We start from the raw sequence: 18,552 nt of genomic DNA, 5'->3' as shown, positions 1-18,552 counted from the left end.
GACCAAGGCTTTATTTAAGAAAATGATGATAATTTTTAATTTTTATTATTATTTGAGGAATGAGGTCAATTGGTGAATCGCTTCTCCATCCAGCTCATTCATGCCCACACCCCTGTGGCCATAGGGGCTGTGCTCCTGTATCATCACCAAACCACAGTCTCTGCTCCCTGTAATAATGATCCCTAGTAACACCACTGGGTTTTAGTGCCAGAGCATCCTGAGAAGTCCATGACAGTTCTCACCTGGTGCTAGCTCTTCCCTTCTATACCCCAAACCCAAGCATCTGTATGTTTTCCACTCTGTAGGTTTTTGCCTCTAATTTGGAAAAGACAAATAAGTTCCATCATCCTCAAAAGGTTAATAACCTCTGGTCGAAATCTCTTCTGCCTATGAGAAAGCCAAACATGATCAGCCCAAGGTGTCAGCCAACGCCAAGGTAGACACGCACATTGGTAGTCACTCCTTAGCTGTAAGGCCCATTACCTGCTCCAAGGAAACTACATCTGGTTTAATACGTTTGCTCCTAGACAAATCCATGTCATTCATTTCATATTGAATCCTGTCATCTTGGTGTTTCTGAAGTGCCTACAGATGACTTATTTTTTGTTTCAATACCTTTTCAGTAACTAGTTATACTGACAGGTGGAATATTCCTGGCACCTCTCTTTTCCCCCTTATGATCTTTCTGGTAGGAGTTTTGCTGAATTATTTTAACTGTTGGTGCAAGTTTTCAGGTACTTAAAGTACAGTAAGTAAAGAAAGGAGTGACATGCCTGGAACACATCTTAGAGCCCTTAGAAAATGTGCAAGTTGTGTTATATTGGTATTTTCCCGCACAATAATTAGACTGAGCTGGAAATCTTTATTTTAACACCTCCTTGTTTGCCAGTTTTCTTTCCAACTACAGCTTGGCTGACACAGCCGAGTTTCTGTGTATGTGTGAATAGTAGCGAATTGCTGTAAAAAGCACATCTGCATTGGATGTATGCATGTTCATTTGCTATGAAAATATAAACCCTTAAATTTATTTTCAGAGGATCTGATGTAAAAAAGTAAGTAATATTTCTCATGTAATTTTTTTGTTTGTTTGTCTATTTTCAATGTCAGTGGTTTGCAGAGTGCTACCAAGGAGCGTGGGATCGTTATCACCCGTTCCACATATCCCAGTAGTGGAAAATGGGCAGGACACTGGCTTGGTGATAACACTGCAGCTTGGGATCAGCTAGCTAAATCTGTTATCGGTATGTAAAAGGAACAAGATCTGTATTCAATTTACAATGTGCAGCTACATCTTTTCCTTCATTTACTTCCTTTTAGTATTCCTGTGGTTTTAGCTAAAATAACCACTTTAGTTTAGGAACCAGAATTCACGGTCAATTCCTTTTTCACTACATCTTTTTTGCTTCTGCACCAGGTCCTGAGAGCTCTTTCATTCCCTTGGGCACCTTCATGCCCTGTGTCCTGCCACTGATTTCTCTAGTCCTGACCAACCACCTCCCATCAACTCCTGTAGCAGAAAACCATGAAACAGTAGAGAAATCATGGGGTCTGAGTGTGTTTGGGTGGTTCTTTTCCTTCTCATTCAGCATTATTATGTATTATATATACATAATACATATATATAATATGTAAATAAATACATATTATAATATGTATTCTATGTAATCATAAGCACACCAAAGGTGGGGGAGAAACCCCAGCTGCTAATGTTGACTTGTTTTTCCTTTCAGGTATGATGGAGTTCAGTCTCTTTGGAATATCTTATGTAAGCTAATGAGTTATTAACCTACATTTAATTATCTTGATGTTGTACATGATTTTATACTATTCCGATTGGATCATTTTAAAAATTTCAGACAGGAGCTGATATCTGTGGCTTCTTCAAAGACTCGGAGTATGAGCTGTGTCTTCGCTGGATGCAGCTGGGCGCGTTTTATCCATATTCGAGGAATCACAATCAGAAAGGAACACGGGTGAGTCACAATTTTTTAATGGTTGTCAACAGCTGGGCCTTGGCAACACACACGTATAGAGCAGCCAGAACATCGCACAAGCTGGCCTGGCTCAAAAGAATGTACATTCAGAGCAAACTGGACAAGACAGAAACATGTTTGCCTCTTTATCAAACAAAAATTGCCTTTATTCATAGGCTAGCTGTGCTGTAGGGCTCCCCCTCACCTGGGAGGTTTTGTGCCCGCATAGGGGCTGCTCGGGGATTTGGGCCACTTGGAGGAAGCATGTGCTAAGTTTCCTTTGACTGAATCAAACGCCTCCGTATTTTTCCCAGTGTGGCGTTTTTATTTCAATGCACTACACTGACAAGACTAAAATAGAGTGCTTTTACGGCAAGCATACTTAAAGGAACAAAACTGACCTTGGTGCTCTCAGTCCTAATTGTCCATCATTATACAACAGACGAGAAAATGGAGCAGTGTAATAAGATTCTGGAGTAAGACTCGGCAATGTCTGTACTTTGCAAATTTGCCACCATCAGATATTGTACTTCTTTTAAGAGTAAAGGAAAATAATTGCCTAAATATAGGTCTGTGCTGGCTAAGGACCCTAGTGTAGAAAGCTGTAAAACAAGATAACTGGAAAAATAAAAAAAAATGGAACGAGCACTTCTGTTCCAGTTAAAGCTTCTGGTCTAGCAGAGTTGAGCTATTTATATGGCGTCTATCTAATGGATTAAAGTCTCCTTTTTAAAAACTGTGTGCTTTATCTTGCAGCGGCACACCTTTCGATAGGACTTTTAAAGCCTTTAAAAATGTAGATTCAGGGTTATCATGTTGTTTCCAGTCTTGCCCAATTTGCCAAGGTATTGTTCAATACGTTTAATAAAGATTGGAAGTGCTCCCTGAAATCAGTCATTAATGCTTTGGTCTCTTCTTGCAAGTCCTGAGTGCTGCCCTGCAGAAAAGAAGGGTAATAAATTATGTACGCTGGGATGTGTCACGCCTCTGGGACGTTTTGCATTAAACATTTTTTACACTACTTCCCCACCCCCCCCACCCCCCGAGGTTTTTCTCTCCTTTCCTCTTTCTCGTTCCCCTCTTAGGGCTGACAGTGATACCTACTGTTTTCTGTGTCACTGTGTCATTTAATTAAAGAATATAGAAATGAAGGTGCCCTAGTTTGGTGGAGAACTTTATTTTATTTTATTTTTTCTGAACGAAACAGTCCAGTTTGACTAACTGCGGTCTCTTTTCTTTCAGAGGCAAGATCCTGTTTCGTGGAACTCAACTTTTGAGGAGGTTTCCAGGAATGTGCTGAATATAAGATATACCCTGTTACCTTATCTGTACACGTTAATGTATGATGCCCATGCCCATGGCAGCACTGTGGTCCGCCCCATGCTCCATGAGTAAGTGGAGCTTACTCTTTTGGTCTCCTTACCAGGAATTTCCGCTAAAACTTCTGTAGTTACAACCTTTCTAGCAAGTTTTCTCTAAGTTACAGCAATTTTCCTACCAACAAAAAAAGCATGAGATTGCGACTATGAGCTTTCATTATCAAGTCTCACTTGAATAGCAGTAGCTCTCCATTTTTCACTATCAAAATTTGAATATTTTCTTTTCCAGGAGTAATACTTAAATTGTAAATCTCTTTGGGGTGAAGGAACAAAATGCTGGGCATCTGTAGAATGAAAATAACAAAAAAAGAGGGAATTCTGCCACCAATCATGAGAGTTTTACAGGGGGAAATGGCTTTTTTGGTGTGTGTCCAAGCTAATATAGCAGATTTTTAAAACAAGTGTCAGACACACAAAGACGCCTTTGTTCCTTGTCAGGTAGGATAGTACCTGCAAAAGCTTTAACTCCTTGTGTTGTGGAATTAGATGTGGTCTAGTATCTACCTGAATGCCTTGGCTGAGGAGCAGAGTTGTTTGCATATATTGACTTGCTTTTCTCAAAGCAACTATGAACAAGCAACACAAATTAGAAAGTTGTTCTCAGTCTGTCCACTAACTAATCTTATTATTGCTAATACTGGCTGAGCACAAAAGACCTTCTAAGATTTGTGATCTAAATACCCTGAAATGGCAAAAATAGAAAGTTAAGTATTACCTTGTATTTCTCTAATGAGTTTCACATTAGGATCTTTATGCATCTTTGGCAAGCATTAATTGATCTATGAATTATTAATTGCAGGATAAAAAGGAGGAAATAGTAGATACTGGGAATAGTAGATTCAATTACTGACAAAAATGACTTACAGAAGGAACACTTTGGAGAAGTTCAGCACCCAATATCTAATCAATAGTCTATTAACTTACAGGTTTGTAGAAGACAGAACCACCTGGGAAATATATGAGCAATTCCTTTGGGGACCTGCACTGCTCATCAGCCCTGTGATGCAACAGGTATATTTTTAAGCACTTATGGAAACAACAAAGTCACTTTAGCTAAACTTCGTTTTTTATTTAAGGTATCTAAAATGTGTATGTTTAATTCCAGAATGCTGTAACAGTGATTGCTTACTTACCCAATGCCCGCTGGTATGATTACTACACAGTAAGTAATTTTAAAAATTCTATTTTATATGTTTTCTTCAAAGTGCAGTTCAGACAGCAGCAGGGGGTGCTGAGAGTGGTGGTGAGGTGTGAACCCTCTCTCTCCCTTTTACAAACCTGCATTCGGTATCATTTCTTAGCAATATAACATCTACTTAGTTGATAAGAATTTTTAAGTTCTGGTATAATAATGTAAAACAAAATTAGCACACTTACAGTAAAGTCAAAGGTTAAATAAATACCTTTAATTTGAAGTTCTTCTCTTGACTTTTTTAATCCTCAAATGATATACTTAATACCTTTGTATGAAATGCTGTAATGGGGAAAGACAAAACGGGTTTAGCTGCATCATCTTTCACAGAAAATAAGAAAAGATTTGGTAATAGAAAGGGCAGGCATCAAAACTCACTTTGTTAATCACAAGTATGTATTTCACCTGGCTGACCCTTTTGGTTCTGCTGTTGTCACCTACAATCAAGCCAGTCTTTCATAGATCCAGAATGTTAGTTTATCTTAAAAGCATTGAGTAGTTACTCCAGCAGTAGGAACTCTTAATTAATCTGGCTAGCAAAACACAATAATTTCAGTCTAAAAAAACTCCAGTAAGGCGAGAGTAATTCAGTAGAAGGCCATTTTATTTTTCATACATAGGATGAAGAGATTGGCTTTAGGGGACAATTCCAAATTTTACCAGCTCCTTTGGACCATATCAACCTGCATATCCGAGGTGGATACATCCTTGCTTGGCAAAGACCTGCTAATACAACTTTTTACAGGTAATATTAACTGAAATGTAAGACTTAGGTTTGAATAATTACTATATAAATGCTGCCAGTCTTCAGATCACCTATATGTATGATAGCACTGGATCCTTATGGCTGGTTTTACTTTTTAGTTTCCTCCTAATGGTCTCCTTTAAATTGAATAGTGTAGATTTGGGAAGGTGACCATGGGAGATCAATTGAGTGGTACACAATACTTTTAAAAATTTTAAAAAAATACATTCTAACCTTGGATGAATATGTAATGTGATTACCTAAGGAAACTGAGGAAGAATCGTTGTGTTTTCCGTAGCCGAAAAAACCCGATGGGACTCACTGTGGCTTTGAATGACACCCTGTTTGCAGAAGGACAGCTTTATTGGGATGATGGGGTTCGCATTGGTATGTATGGTGCTTCTAGCCTTCATGAAATCCTTTTTTGCCGTGAGGATTGTCTAACAATTTCAGAGTGGGAACTCCAAGCTGTAGGAGAGTGCATTGCTTAGGCATCGCTTTGGAAAAGAAGCGCTGGTGGCTGCTTCTGCCTTAGAAGCTTTCAGTGTAGCGAGGGGTGTTGGAGGAGGAGCTTTGGGAGCACAGGGAAACGATGGATCCCGGCCAAAGCAATCGCATTTCTGGAGAACATACCTGAACATGCCTTCAGAGGCAAAACTGAATTTAAACCTTCAGGTTAACATTAGAGTAAAACAAAAATAAGTATCCTGATTTAAACTGCATAATACTATGATTTGTAGAATTAATATGCCGTTTAAAAGAAATTGTGACCTGGAACCTAAGGCAACAGAGATAACAAAGATTTGTCCTCAAGCCTATGGGAACCAGAACCATAGATTATATGGGAAGCTTTAACTAATTTCTTCAACATTACTGCATTTAAATTGTCTTCAGGTACGAGATACTTAAATGTCATGTATCCTTTCCATCCGGAATGTATTACCCTTGGAATAGCAATAAGCTATCACAGAGGTGGCTGCAAGTAATGCAGAAGAGGGTGGCATTTAGCATAATGATGTGTAGGGAAGTTTGCAGGATGCTGTTTGTGTACTTGGAGGGGCTGCTCATATGCTACTGGCTGTTAGCAGTGGCATTCAGAAATGATGGCTGTGTTTATGGAAGCCCGATGATAAATGAAATTAGCATAGATTCCAAGGTGCATCTTGCCAGGAGGCCTGTGATCTGCTTGTGGTAGTGCAGAAAGGCAAGAACTTGCAGTGCCCGTGATTACCAGCACTACTTTGCGTGCATTTATTGCTGAAGGATAGGATTGATAACAGCGATTTCAAAGAAGCATCAGCATTTATTGTGACCATGTGTGCCTGGACAGTGAACGAGCTGGATGTGGGAAAGCATTCCCATGCCTTCTTCAATGAGAAACGTTTTGCTCTTACTGGTCTTAACACCCTCGATCTTCCTAATGCTGTTTGTTTGCCGCCTTTTGTATCTTAGCTTTAAAATGTTTTTTGTTTAAAATTTTGTCTTGATTTAAATAGCACGCATACCAACAAGAAGGTACTTTATGCCTAAAAGCATGTGAAGTCTGGAAATAGAGACATTTATGTATCGATACTTACCATATATATGTGTATGGTATATGGACACAATTCTTGAACTGAAATTTTGTTAATGTGTTAAATAAGCTGAGTAGTAAATACATTTTGTTTTATTCTTTCTTTTGAACAGATGCATATGAAGACAGTGTATATCTGCTAACATCATTCACCGCTAAACAGGTACGTAGTTTTCACTCACATTTTTTGAATAATCATGTAGGGTGATAATTATTGTATTTTTAATTATGGGTACTTTAACTTGGGACTTCATAAAGTCTAGAGAACCCACTGTAACATTAAATTGTGCTCAGAATCAAATAGACTACGATAAATATGATTAAATTATTAGGTAAAAATTTAAGAATCATTCTGAAGTTATCAGTTATTCTGTATTGGTAAATAGTGTGTGCATTTATGGCACTAATTTATCACATAATTCTGAAAGTACAAGTTTATTTCATAAATTAATTCTGTAAAGTGAAAACACATACCAATATAGAACATCTGGAGCACGTAGATGGGCCAGAACAGCCATGCCAGGAAAAACAGCCCTTGCTGGTGAGAAGGTAGCCGGAGGCTGAAGCCGGGAAGCTTTCAGGACAAAAGGCTTTGACCCTTTTATAGCTACAGAGAAAGATCACTGCCCAGCAAAGAATTTGGTTTTCTTCTCAAGAACTGGCACCTAAAATTGTTCCTAATCCATTTGGCAAGTTCAGGGTCCTCCTTGCTATTCTCTACCTTGTTGTTCAAGCTATGGCATAGCTCCAAAAGGAAGGAAAAGGTCACACGGTCAGCAGGAAGGCATCTATGTTAGTAGTGCATTTGCCCATATTCACCATAGAATGTATTTATTGTGTGCAGTCTTAGCTCTGGGAGGAAGCAGCAGAATACACGGTCATTGGCAAGCACAAGATAAAACATTCTCTAAAATAGCAAAAGAGGGGCACAAGGCCTGCCCATTCACGTCTGGCATGCATTCCTGGGTAATGAAGTCAGTGAACAGGAGTGTTTATTTTAAGTACTGGCATTTATAGGATGTTGGGTTTCAATTTTTATCATAACCAGTTAAATATCTGGAATTAAGTTAGTCTGTAATTATATGAACTATATGATTCTATGGTAATAGAAAACACACTTTATTTCATTAGTTTTTCAGGGTGACAGAATGTCTTCTAATTTTACATGCACCGTTCTCATTTAATTCTGTCTTTGTCAAATTGTGGAATGTTAATTGCTAAGGAAGAGAAGTTTATTTTTCTAACATTCAGTATTTGTAGTTGCAAGGAGATTATAAAATAAATTCACCTTTTCCTGCTCTTGGAAAAAGTTGGTAAGGAAAAGCCTAATTGAAGAGGTCTTGAATCAACCAAGAATAAAAAATACTCACACCGAAAGTGATACCTTCTAAACACTAAATGTGTAGAAATATATTTGCAGGGGATGACACCTGGGCTGGCACTGTGTCTGGGCTGCTTAACATGGCATTCGCTCCCTGGAGACCTGCTGGACCTGGGTACATCCCAAAGAAACCACGTGCCTACCATCTTAAAATCATAGCACCTGGAAAAGGGAGGGGACCTGTGAGTGCAGAGGGAGGTGGTGGGGGTGGAGGAGCTGTTCTGGGAGGGCTCAGCGCAGGGAGAGCAGAGCCTGGATCAGGCCTTAGGGTCACTAGCAGATAAGGCTGTGACAGTGAAGGAGGGGGTTTGTCCATGCAGCACTTGCTGCTCATGTCAGGGGTTAAGAGTATCCTGTTGTGTCCTCCTGACATCTATCAGCAGAGTGGCAATTAAAGACACAGCAGAGCTCAGGGTTTAGCCAGACTAACAATGTGAAGAAAACTGAAGCCTTCAACATTTGGAAAATCAGTAACAACATACAGGTATTTAAAAATAAATAAATAAATAAGTAGGAAGAGAGGACAGCAAGCGAATAGCTCAAGTGGATTTGTAGCAGTCTGACAATCTCTAATATTACTTTTTTCCTTTTCCTTTCAGAATGTTTTAAATATCACAGTTTTGCATCATGGTTACACTGATCCAAACAACTTAACATTTACTGACATCAAAGTCCTGGGGGTGCCCACCAGCGTTAAGCAGGTGACAATATCACAGAATGGTGGGACGATCACATCAGCTCACACTGCAAACTACTATGATGCCAAGAAGGTGAGATGCCGTTTATGGGGATAATGCCACTTTCACAACTGCATATGTGCTCTTAAACATTTGGCGATTCAGCTCCCAGCTGTAATACCCTATTGAAGATATATTTCAGCAAGGTACACAAGCTGCCATCAGGTAATGATTATATAATACACTGTTTAATATATAGTAAATATTGTGCATAAGTGTGGTAGAGCTTTTAAGCCTGGAAATTACTGTTAAAGAACCCAGACTACTTCTGATAGTACAAAATGGTGGATATCGGTTTGTGTCTGGTTTCCACTCTTCCTAATAGCTTACTTGCAACCTGTGAGATTTGAAGGAAGGAAAAGTAACTACAAGTATTTTCATAGTCTCTGCATGACCCTGTTGTTGTCAGTCTTGTCTGACAACGTTTTCATTTCCCAGCCCTGTTTACCTACCACCATTTCTTATTCTGTCATGTCACATTTTGGCTGCAGGCATTGCAGCCCAGGCTTCCTACATGTACAAGTCAGATCTCAATTCTTCTAAAGTTGCTGGCACCCCTTCTGCCAAATTCAGACCACCAGGCTTTCTGTCTGCATGGTTTGTGCCCATCCAGGGCACTACCCCCTCCTGCCTCCCTGGACCATACAGTCAAGCACTCCTAAAGGCAGCTGCAATAAATGTATAAAAGTGTGTTGCCTTTCGAGATGGCGCTTCTAGGGAGCATCTTTCAAACACGAACAGCGCTGCTGGGGCATTCAGTCTAGCCAGTCTTCTGGCAGAGGGAGACTGCCCAACCTCTCCTGCTGCTGGCGTGTTGCTACCCTTCCTTTGAGATTCAGTATTCTGTTAAGTCTTAGTTCTTCCTCTCTTTCAGTAGGGAGCCAGGACTGTGTAAGCTGTGTACATAATCAAAAAGATGAGTTAAAAATGTAAAAGAGAATGGAAGTGTTTCATTGTGCTGTTGACTTTTTGATAGAAGAACGGGAATTCATATGCACAGTTGAATTAGAGTATGTTTCATGATTTGTCGCCTTTGTTATTTTATTTTATTTTTAAGAAGAATATCAACTCTAAAAGGGCTTCTGAATGCAGGGAAGGGATCAGAGCCTCATGATCAGAAATGCAAAAGTTTATGCTGCTTGAACTATGTTTATAGTGATACAAACACAAAAGTAAAAGAGGAGGAATAAATTCTTGTAACCTAAACCGAGAAGCCGCTATCTCTGTTGAAGACAGAAAAAGTAATGTATCTTCAGGGTAGAGTTACTAATTGTTCATTTTGTCTGTTCTATTCACAGTTGCTGATAATCACGAAGCTTCAGCTTGAATTAGGCAAAAACTACACTGTGCAATGGAGCTAAACTGCCTGCACAATAGCATTGGCCACACTGAAGAATTTTCTCATTGTTTTAAAACAATCTTTCAATTTTCCAGGTGCCTCTTTGTCGTCTTGAGTACTTTTTACTATCAAAACATAAGACTTACAGTCAGTTAATATTCAGGCATTATGCATATAAAGGAGTCACATTTCAGTATTTTTGAAGAGTAAATACGACATCTCCACATGATGTAAACACCTGTATTTTAAACAGTATGGCGCTTCAGTGTAACTTCATCTTTCAAAACTGAGAAAGCAATGTAAAACTCAGTGTTTTCTCAGAGTAGAATTTCTGGCTGCCTTAATGCATGACAGATTTTGTTGAAAAGATAGGGTTGGTGCTACCTGCATGGATTTGGGGCTGTAATTCTGCCTATATTTAACTTTCATCTTATTTTTAATTATGCCTATGTAAGTCACTATCCTGAGAAGTATTTAAGCCAAAGTAAATGTTTTCAGATTCGTGATTTTAGCATGAAACAATGTTTCAAGTTGTTGATCTATAAAATACTAAGATATGTGCAAAAGAAATTTGAAGTTCTTTTTGTCTATGACTTTAGCCAGACATTTGTGTTCCCCAGTGGTTTGATCTGAAGTTGTAAAATTAAGCCTGAAGTTTCAAGGTTAACTAATGAATGTTGGTCTCTGAGTGTTTATTTCACTGAAGGAAATGTTATTGTATGTTTACTATAATAGTAAAGACTCTTTGTATCCCAAGAGTGCAGCATATGATCTAAACAGATTGGTAAAGAATGTATATAATTAAATTTGATGGGAATAAACGGCTGTCCAAAGGTAGCAGTAATCTCTAGTGACTATGCTTAAAGGATTCCTCTCTGCTTTAAAATTTTCTGGTAAAACAGCTAAGTACCCAACACCTCATAGGTGGATCAATGTATTTACAGGGCTAAATTTAATGAAACTTCCCTGTAAAATAATAATTAAATTGACAATCCAGAGAAAATGATCATTTACAACTAAACATTGGATTTTGACAAAAGTTTTTGCCTGAAGGAAGAAACAACAGTTTCTGCAGAGCCTGCGATGACCAGCTACATCGGTAAGCAGATGCAATGATGCGTCCTGTCGCTGCCGAGGGGAGGTGAGGGTTTCCAAGCCTTCAACCATTCCCTCTAACATTATGTCCTACTGCTTTGTACCTGCCTGACTGACGTGTGAAACCTTAGGCACAGCCCAAGGCTTCCAAATGATTATTTTAATATTTTTTTCTTATTAGATTTATTTTGGGAATCTCATGGTTCTGTTTCCTTGGCTTTGAAAGGCTCAGCACATCAGCTGAAGGAACTGCATTTCAGCCATAGGGGAAGGCTTTTACTACGTCCCCAAGATTATAATATATGAGGAACTCATACAGACTAAGAATCAGAGCTTCGCACAGACATCGGCCACCTTGGGGAGGTACTGATCTTTAGGAGATATCTCTTCCATCCTGCAGTTCGCATGTGCAACCCAGCAGAGCCTGGCCCACAGCTTACTCCCGAAACATCTGTGCAGCATCACCATCCTTAGGTGGAGACAGAAGAAGCTATATGCTGAACTTGGGTGCTGTTTTTTGCAGGTTGGTAGCAGCTCTTCATGCAATGCTTTCCTTTAGTTCAGGTATGCATATATGTTGTGAAAAACTCCTGCAGGAAGTCCCATCAAAGTCCATGAGCTGTCCTGAGTAGTTTCAACAGAACTGAGCAGCAAAATAGACTGCTTGTGTTGAGGATGGGACTTTATGACTATTGCTTTCTGCATAGTGTAACTTTCTAGCACTTAAAAAAATTACTTGTAAAATAGTGTAACAACATCCAGAGGTTTGAAGCAATCCTGCTGCCCATTGCACCAGAAAATTCTCACTGAAGACACAATACCTTCCCTGAAAGCCATAAATTTCTGCTTTCAATATTCTTTTTTTCCTGAACTTCATTGGCCGCTGTCCTGGGCAGCAATTGAGGGGGGGGGGGGGGGGGGAGGAAAAAACCCCATACAACCAGTACTTGTGAAAAGTCAGAAATTTGTTTGGTATATTAAAATTTTCAGCTATTTTTTTCCTAGTATGAAGTTACCAATTACATTATGCATATTGTTGTGGGTCAGCCCTGGTAGGCAGCTACATAGGGTCAAAGACCCAATAGGCTGCTGGAAATCAGGAGGGTGAAAACATGCATCCTGGTCTGAAACTGGTACTAAGCATGGCCAGTGGCAGGATGCTGGGTGATGTAGCTCTTTGTGCTGAGACAGCATCTGTTCTGCATTGTGATCTGGACAGATAAACAAAAGGAAAGTTCACTTCTTAATGCCGTGTCTTGCGTTTTTAATTCCTTAACAAACTGGAAGCTTAACCCCAACCATTTTGAGCAGGGTTCTTCATGTCATATGTACAGCTGAAATCTGCCTTTGAGACAGACAGGTGGATATACTGAGAAGTGTGTGTTTATACATCAGTATATGCGCGTGTGTGTATATATATATGAACATTTTATATAAATATATACACACACCACTATATATATGCATATACACATAAGTATGCAGGAATATGTATATACACCTTTATCTCTGATATATACATAAACATATATGTATATATACACACATATGTGTGTATATATATGCACACGTAAATACATGTGGTTTGTTTCACCATTAAATGTTCCACTTTACTGAGACTTTGTAAAAATATTAATGATGTTCAGGTTTCAGGGGACCTATACCAGTGAACAGCCAGATGGAAACAGGACCTGATGAGTATACTTTTTTTTCCTTCAAGAAATGTTTAAGTAGCTCATTCCAGAGCTGATCCAAACCTCATGGGCATCTGGTGAGGGTTTTTTCTGTTGGCTTTGGATCTACTCCTGAAAGCTTAGGTCTGTTTTTTTTAAAACCTGTGCCTCCTGCTGCTGGCACAGCTCGCAGCACGGGTGCAGCTTCATTCACCAGAGCAAAAATGGCCTTTGAATCTATTGTTGCAGACCAAAACCACAGCCTAGACATTAAATCAAGGTCAAGTAACAGGTTAATGAACTTCACAAAACTGTCTCGCCTAGCTATCTAATTAGGAGTTGCAACCAAACAAGAACTTTGTCATTCCAGTTGCTCTAACCTCGGTATGCAAAGGACTTGAGAAAGTTATCATAGTACAGCAACTGCACTTAAAGCTAACGTTGGTTGTGCAGAGCCCTCCAGCTCTGGCTAACATACTTCTGTAAGAGAACAGTGGATACAGAGAAAATGCCCAATGAATCGCCTCCCAGATGATGACAACTTTTCAAGTACTAGCAGATAACCCTGACCCTTTTAAAGAATATAAAATATATTTTTTTTTCCATGTAACAAACAGTTAATATTATAGTTACATGCTGGAGCTGTGTTCCAGCTCCCCAAATCAGCCTGAGAGCAAGACCAGTGACGGGACTGCTGGAGGCCAGATCTGTATCTCCACGACAAATCAAGAGGAAATTACATTTCCCATGACAGGTAGCACGACCTTCAGTACCTTGCAAGACAGAAGCATTTCACATCCAATTATTATTAATTCACCAGCCAGCCTGGCAACCACCGTGTTTGCCCTCATGCGCTGAGCCCACGCAGTCGACCCGAAGGAGAACACGCTCTGATGGGATGTGGCTTGTTTGGGTTGCAATGCCAAGGGGGTGGGTGACTTCCCACCTGGCCTCTGCTAAGAAAGTTCTGCTTTTCATTTTAAAAAGAGAGAAAGCAGAAAACGTGCAAAACTGGGTTTTCACTTCAGTCCTTTTCCTTCCTATTTCTCAAATAGTGAGTACACCAGACCTCTCTGCAGGCTCCTGTGCCATTTAGTCGTTTGTATTTCAAATATGGTTATGTGGCTGTAGCAATGTGTAATATTTAGATCTAATTAACTTTCTCATGCTTCGAAAGTGGAAAGATCCAAGAATCCTTCAATAATAGAACATGTGAAACGCAAGCCTGGAAATAGCTGGGAGCTTTCTTTCTAGCGACCATAACGTGATGAGCACTATCGAGGTGACAGCTCTGCAGATTACATCATTGCCAGACGCACAGCTGGAGGACATTTTCAGAGCAGTGCCCTGTAATAACCAGAGAGTGACTTACCTTAAAAAGATTCTGACTCCAAACCTATGGAAACAATAATGACATAGCGGGGTTCCCACCATGCTTTTGGCTCAGCACCCGGCTCCCCAGGCTGCAAGGTGAATTCCTGTTGTCCCACACCTAATATTACAGCTTTATGGGAGGATGACAGAAGCTACAGATTTCAGTGGTAGGTTTGTTATAGCTTATGCTACATAAATAGAAGATTTTATAAATATTTCTGGTTCTCACAGACTAAAAAGTAGTTGGGATGCTCACATTACTTGCCTTTTAGGGAGATGCTCTTGTTTGATTGTCCTTCCTCCTGTCTCATGTTGCAGCTGAAGGATATTCGCAGCGAGCTCTTCAATATAAGATCTCCTTTAGCTTAGCTTTTCCTCCAGGAAACTACTGAATTTTGAAAGCAGTTCTTTCACCACTAAAAAGAAGTGCCCTTTTATGCCAACTTAAAAGAAAACTGCCACTAATTGGTGTGGGAAGGAAATTTTAAAGCATCAACTCACGTTTGCCTTCAGCATGACTCTAAAGGATTTCCAAACGATGCTCGCACTTACTCTGAAGGACTTCTTCTGGTACCACGTATACGAGTAGGTGGATGGGTTGTCTGGGGGTGGAGTATCTCTGTTGAGCAGGAGCATATACTGTTGTGCTAGACACTGATGACCCTGAAATTACTATTCTGCTAATGTAAAAGACAAAACCTTGTCTCACTTGGCTGTGCTTGTTCTAATGAAGCTGCCACACATGCACAGTTAATTGGATTTTTTTTTTCCTTGGAGCCTGGAAGTAGCAGCTGGATGGCAACATCTGGCAACACCGCAGGACTGTGGTCTGGCTTGTGAAAAGCAAGTGGTATGTCACCATTCAGGACAGCATGGGGAGGGTGTCTTCACTTTATGAGAAGTTATCCCCTCCTTCCGTTTTGTTTATCCTGAGGTGGTGAGCAAACTAGCATGGCCATATATTTTAAAGCTTGTGCCAACTCCAGTGATAGGCACGAGGACTAACATACTAATTCTACTTAATAAAAATAATTAAAAAAAAAAAACCCTTGCTTTATTGTATACATGGGTTTTTTTATTATTATCAGTTGATAAAATTTTGGGGGTTTCTTTAGCTACACCAGGAAATTGTGGTAAGAAGCTACACCGGTAATGAAGAGTTTGTATGTTCCTCTTTACATTTACTGAAAATGCTAACCTCATATCGTTCTGAGAATTAAGTCAAGATTCATGGTTTTTCCAGTGCTATATTGCAATATGAATTTTTGAATATTAATAATGAATGCTGATGAATTGAAACTGAAACATTTAAAATTAATTCAATGCAATATTACACTTCAGATTGTCCTGTGTGGGAAGGTTAAGTGTTTAAATACGTATTTGGTATATGCTAAATATATGTAATTCATAGGTGCATGTATACACTTACTTATACATACACTATACATATAGTTTAAATTTTAGTATGTAAAACAAGGGGTGTGGCAACAGTATATGGTTATTCTCAAATTCAAAGCCAATTCAGTTGAATGTTTAATGCACGTGAGGCATTATGCACATTACAGTAATTATGTAATAAGCAATTTAGAAATGCTCCCTGACCAGTGGTTCCCTTTTAATAATGTCACGAGACCTTTAAGGCAGATTAGTGCACCGTTTACTCCCACTGATGTAAACCCTATATTCAGGGCCAGGCCATAAAGTAGCTGATAGTAATATATTCCAGCTTGTTTTAAAAATTGAAGCAATTTGCATTGAGCACTCAGTGTGAGAAAGGCAAATAAAAGCGACAGTCAAACAGGATAGCCCAAAAGTATCTGTTAAAAACATTATTTGTCATAAATAATTTTTATGCTCTTTATTTGTCATAAATAATTTATTGCTCTTTAAAAATACCAAGAGGATGGAGGAGAGCAAAGGATCTGGTCTAGATGAGTCCTTCCAGGTCCATGGCTTGCTTTGGCAGCATGGAAAGACCTGAGCTGGAGAATATGCTGCATAACAGAGAAAATATTCAAATTCTATGTAGATCTGAATATCCAAACCTTTGGCTCAGCAGGACACAGCCACGGCAGTTGGAGTTAAATCAGACGTGTACAGGAGTTGATCCAACAGCCTTCCCATTCCCTGTGTTTGTGGACTGTTCCTGTACAAGGTGTCACGAGGACAGTTCAATTCACTTTGAAACAGCCTGTTAAAAAAATAACCTCCTATCTGCTTTTGATAGCTGGATAGAAGTCTAAGACTGAGGAGTACAGTCTGATGTTTGGAATCCAGAAGAGCTGTTGCCTAAACCTTACAGAACTTTGATGACTTGTGTTATTTTCTCGTGAATATGACTGTAACGGGGAGTAACATGCTGTGACTTGTGATTGTGGTGTTTGAAATGAAGCCAGCAAATGGAAATTTGAGAAAGAGCACAGCTCTTTCTCAAGCCCAACCATTTTGCTTTGTTCATTTCATTATTGCTTTTGCTAATATATGTAACTCTACTGGTTATTATTTTTAATAGATTCATGAGAAAATAAACAGCATTCCTTAACAACAGTGACACTGTCAGATACGTATTTAATAAATGTTATCTGCAATGACACTGTCTGCCTCCTCTGAAAAGACTGCATGACCCAGTGCATTCACTTAAAATAACAGCTGCGGAATCTCTTTTCTCCTCTCTGTTGTCTCCTATTTGATCTATACAGTTCCTCGCAGCATCCTGACACCTATATCTTATCATTTGTGCTAGGACGTTTGGATTACAACAGACAGAAAAGAAAGCTCCAGGAGGATTGTCCTGTTAGGAAATACAGTTGGGTTTGCTGTTTAATCATGACACTGTTATCCGCCGTGTTGGGATTAATACTGCTCCACTCCCTGCCCGGTGCCACTTGCTGGAGACAGGCGAAGCTGACGAAGGACCTGGCCAGACACTGCTGAAGGGCAAGGCAAGGTTTGCCTTCTGTGCTAATACCAGTAAATAACATCTCCTCGGGTAACAACTTTCTGACAATGTTTGCAATGCTAAGAGAAACAGGAGCGCTCATTAAAACAACTCCCCATGAGTACAGGAGCCACCTCTGATGCGCACGTTTTTCTGCCCTTCGCTGTGGCAGGGGCGCGGGTGCCTGCCTGCGCCACTCCGGTTTCTTTCTGCCTCTTGGCTTATGGCATGTTCTGGTTGTTGGCTTCGGGCAGCAGCAGGCTCCAAATTCCCCAGAGTCATGCCTTGGGGCTGCAGAGTGGGATGTTCTTCTGTTGCCTGCTGATGATTCAATCTTTAAAAGTGGAAAGCAACCCATGGCCCACTCTAACCAGAGCCCCTTTGCTGGCAAGCAGTGGGAGAGCTTTGCCCTCGCCTCCCTCTGTCCCATCTCACCCCTGCTAACTCTTCCTCTCAATTCCCCGTGGTCCCCCGCTCCCCAGCCCTCACCCCCATGGCCGTGTGCTTCCCCGGCTCCCCCCACATCTCCAGAGACCAAGTGAGACATGGGTTCGGCTGGTGCCTCGTGTCCAGATACACGGGCAGCCCTGTCCACGGGCTGGCAGAAGCCCTGACATTCAAAAGCTGCAACCCAGCTACACGCTTTCTTACAGCAGGGCACCAGTCAAAGGAGTTTCTGATATTTCAAAATGATACATTTCCCTTGTATTAAATAATGAATGAAAAGAAAATAGGATTTCCTGCACTGCATATACAAACTCTCAGATTAATTTGTTGCTATCCAATATTCCTGGATTAATTTTCCATTGCAGCAGGCAGTGATGCTGGGGAAGCATGTTTTGTTATTTTTCATCCCAGGCAGCTCTTGCTTCCTCTACAAGTTTCCATCTGATTCCTTTAATGAAATACCTCTCACAATTGAGCTAATCTCCCCCTCAGCTACTCCTTTTCTCATTTTCACTGCCACCCTTTGCCTTCTGTTCAGCACTCTGTGCTGCTATCAGGCTCGAGAAAATGCTTTTACGGGTTCTACCTATTCCATCTCTAACTTTAGAAAACGAAATATTTTCATGCCACCTCTACAGCCTGCAATTTTAAATGGATCTAATCGGTTCTGCCCTCTACCTTTTATAACTAGAAACATTTTCAAATG

The 18,552-nt window shown here is 40.0% G+C and overlaps 1 protein-coding gene across 1 annotated transcript in view; it reads left to right on the top strand.

Annotated features, from left to right (window-relative positions):
• The window catches only part of SI (sucrase-isomaltase), a 65,173-nt gene extending 52,850 nt beyond the window's left edge, over positions 1 to 12,323 (top strand). Inside the window, exons 36-46 of the mRNA XM_080409560.1 lie at positions 1,108 to 1,241; positions 1,731 to 1,765; positions 1,857 to 1,973; positions 3,216 to 3,364; positions 4,279 to 4,363; positions 4,458 to 4,514; positions 5,165 to 5,289; positions 5,588 to 5,676; positions 6,976 to 7,025; positions 8,843 to 9,013; positions 10,279 to 12,323. Coding sequence (XP_080265686.1) covers positions 1,108 to 1,241; positions 1,731 to 1,765; positions 1,857 to 1,973; positions 3,216 to 3,364; positions 4,279 to 4,363; positions 4,458 to 4,514; positions 5,165 to 5,289; positions 5,588 to 5,676; positions 6,976 to 7,025; positions 8,843 to 9,013; positions 10,279 to 10,341 — 1,075 coding nt within the window. The 3' untranslated portion in view covers positions 10,342 to 12,323. The remainder of the gene's footprint in view (positions 1 to 1,107; positions 1,242 to 1,730; positions 1,766 to 1,856; positions 1,974 to 3,215; positions 3,365 to 4,278; positions 4,364 to 4,457; positions 4,515 to 5,164; positions 5,290 to 5,587; positions 5,677 to 6,975; positions 7,026 to 8,842; positions 9,014 to 10,278) is intronic.
• Positions 12,324 to 18,552: the final 6,229 nt, after the last annotated feature.

Source organism: Falco punctatus (genome assembly GCF_963210335.1).
Source record: "Falco punctatus genome assembly, chromosome: 13".
Lineage (NCBI taxonomy): Eukaryota > Metazoa > Chordata > Aves > Falconiformes > Falconidae > Falco > Falco punctatus.
This window is presented reverse-complemented; position numbering and strand designations above follow the sequence as displayed.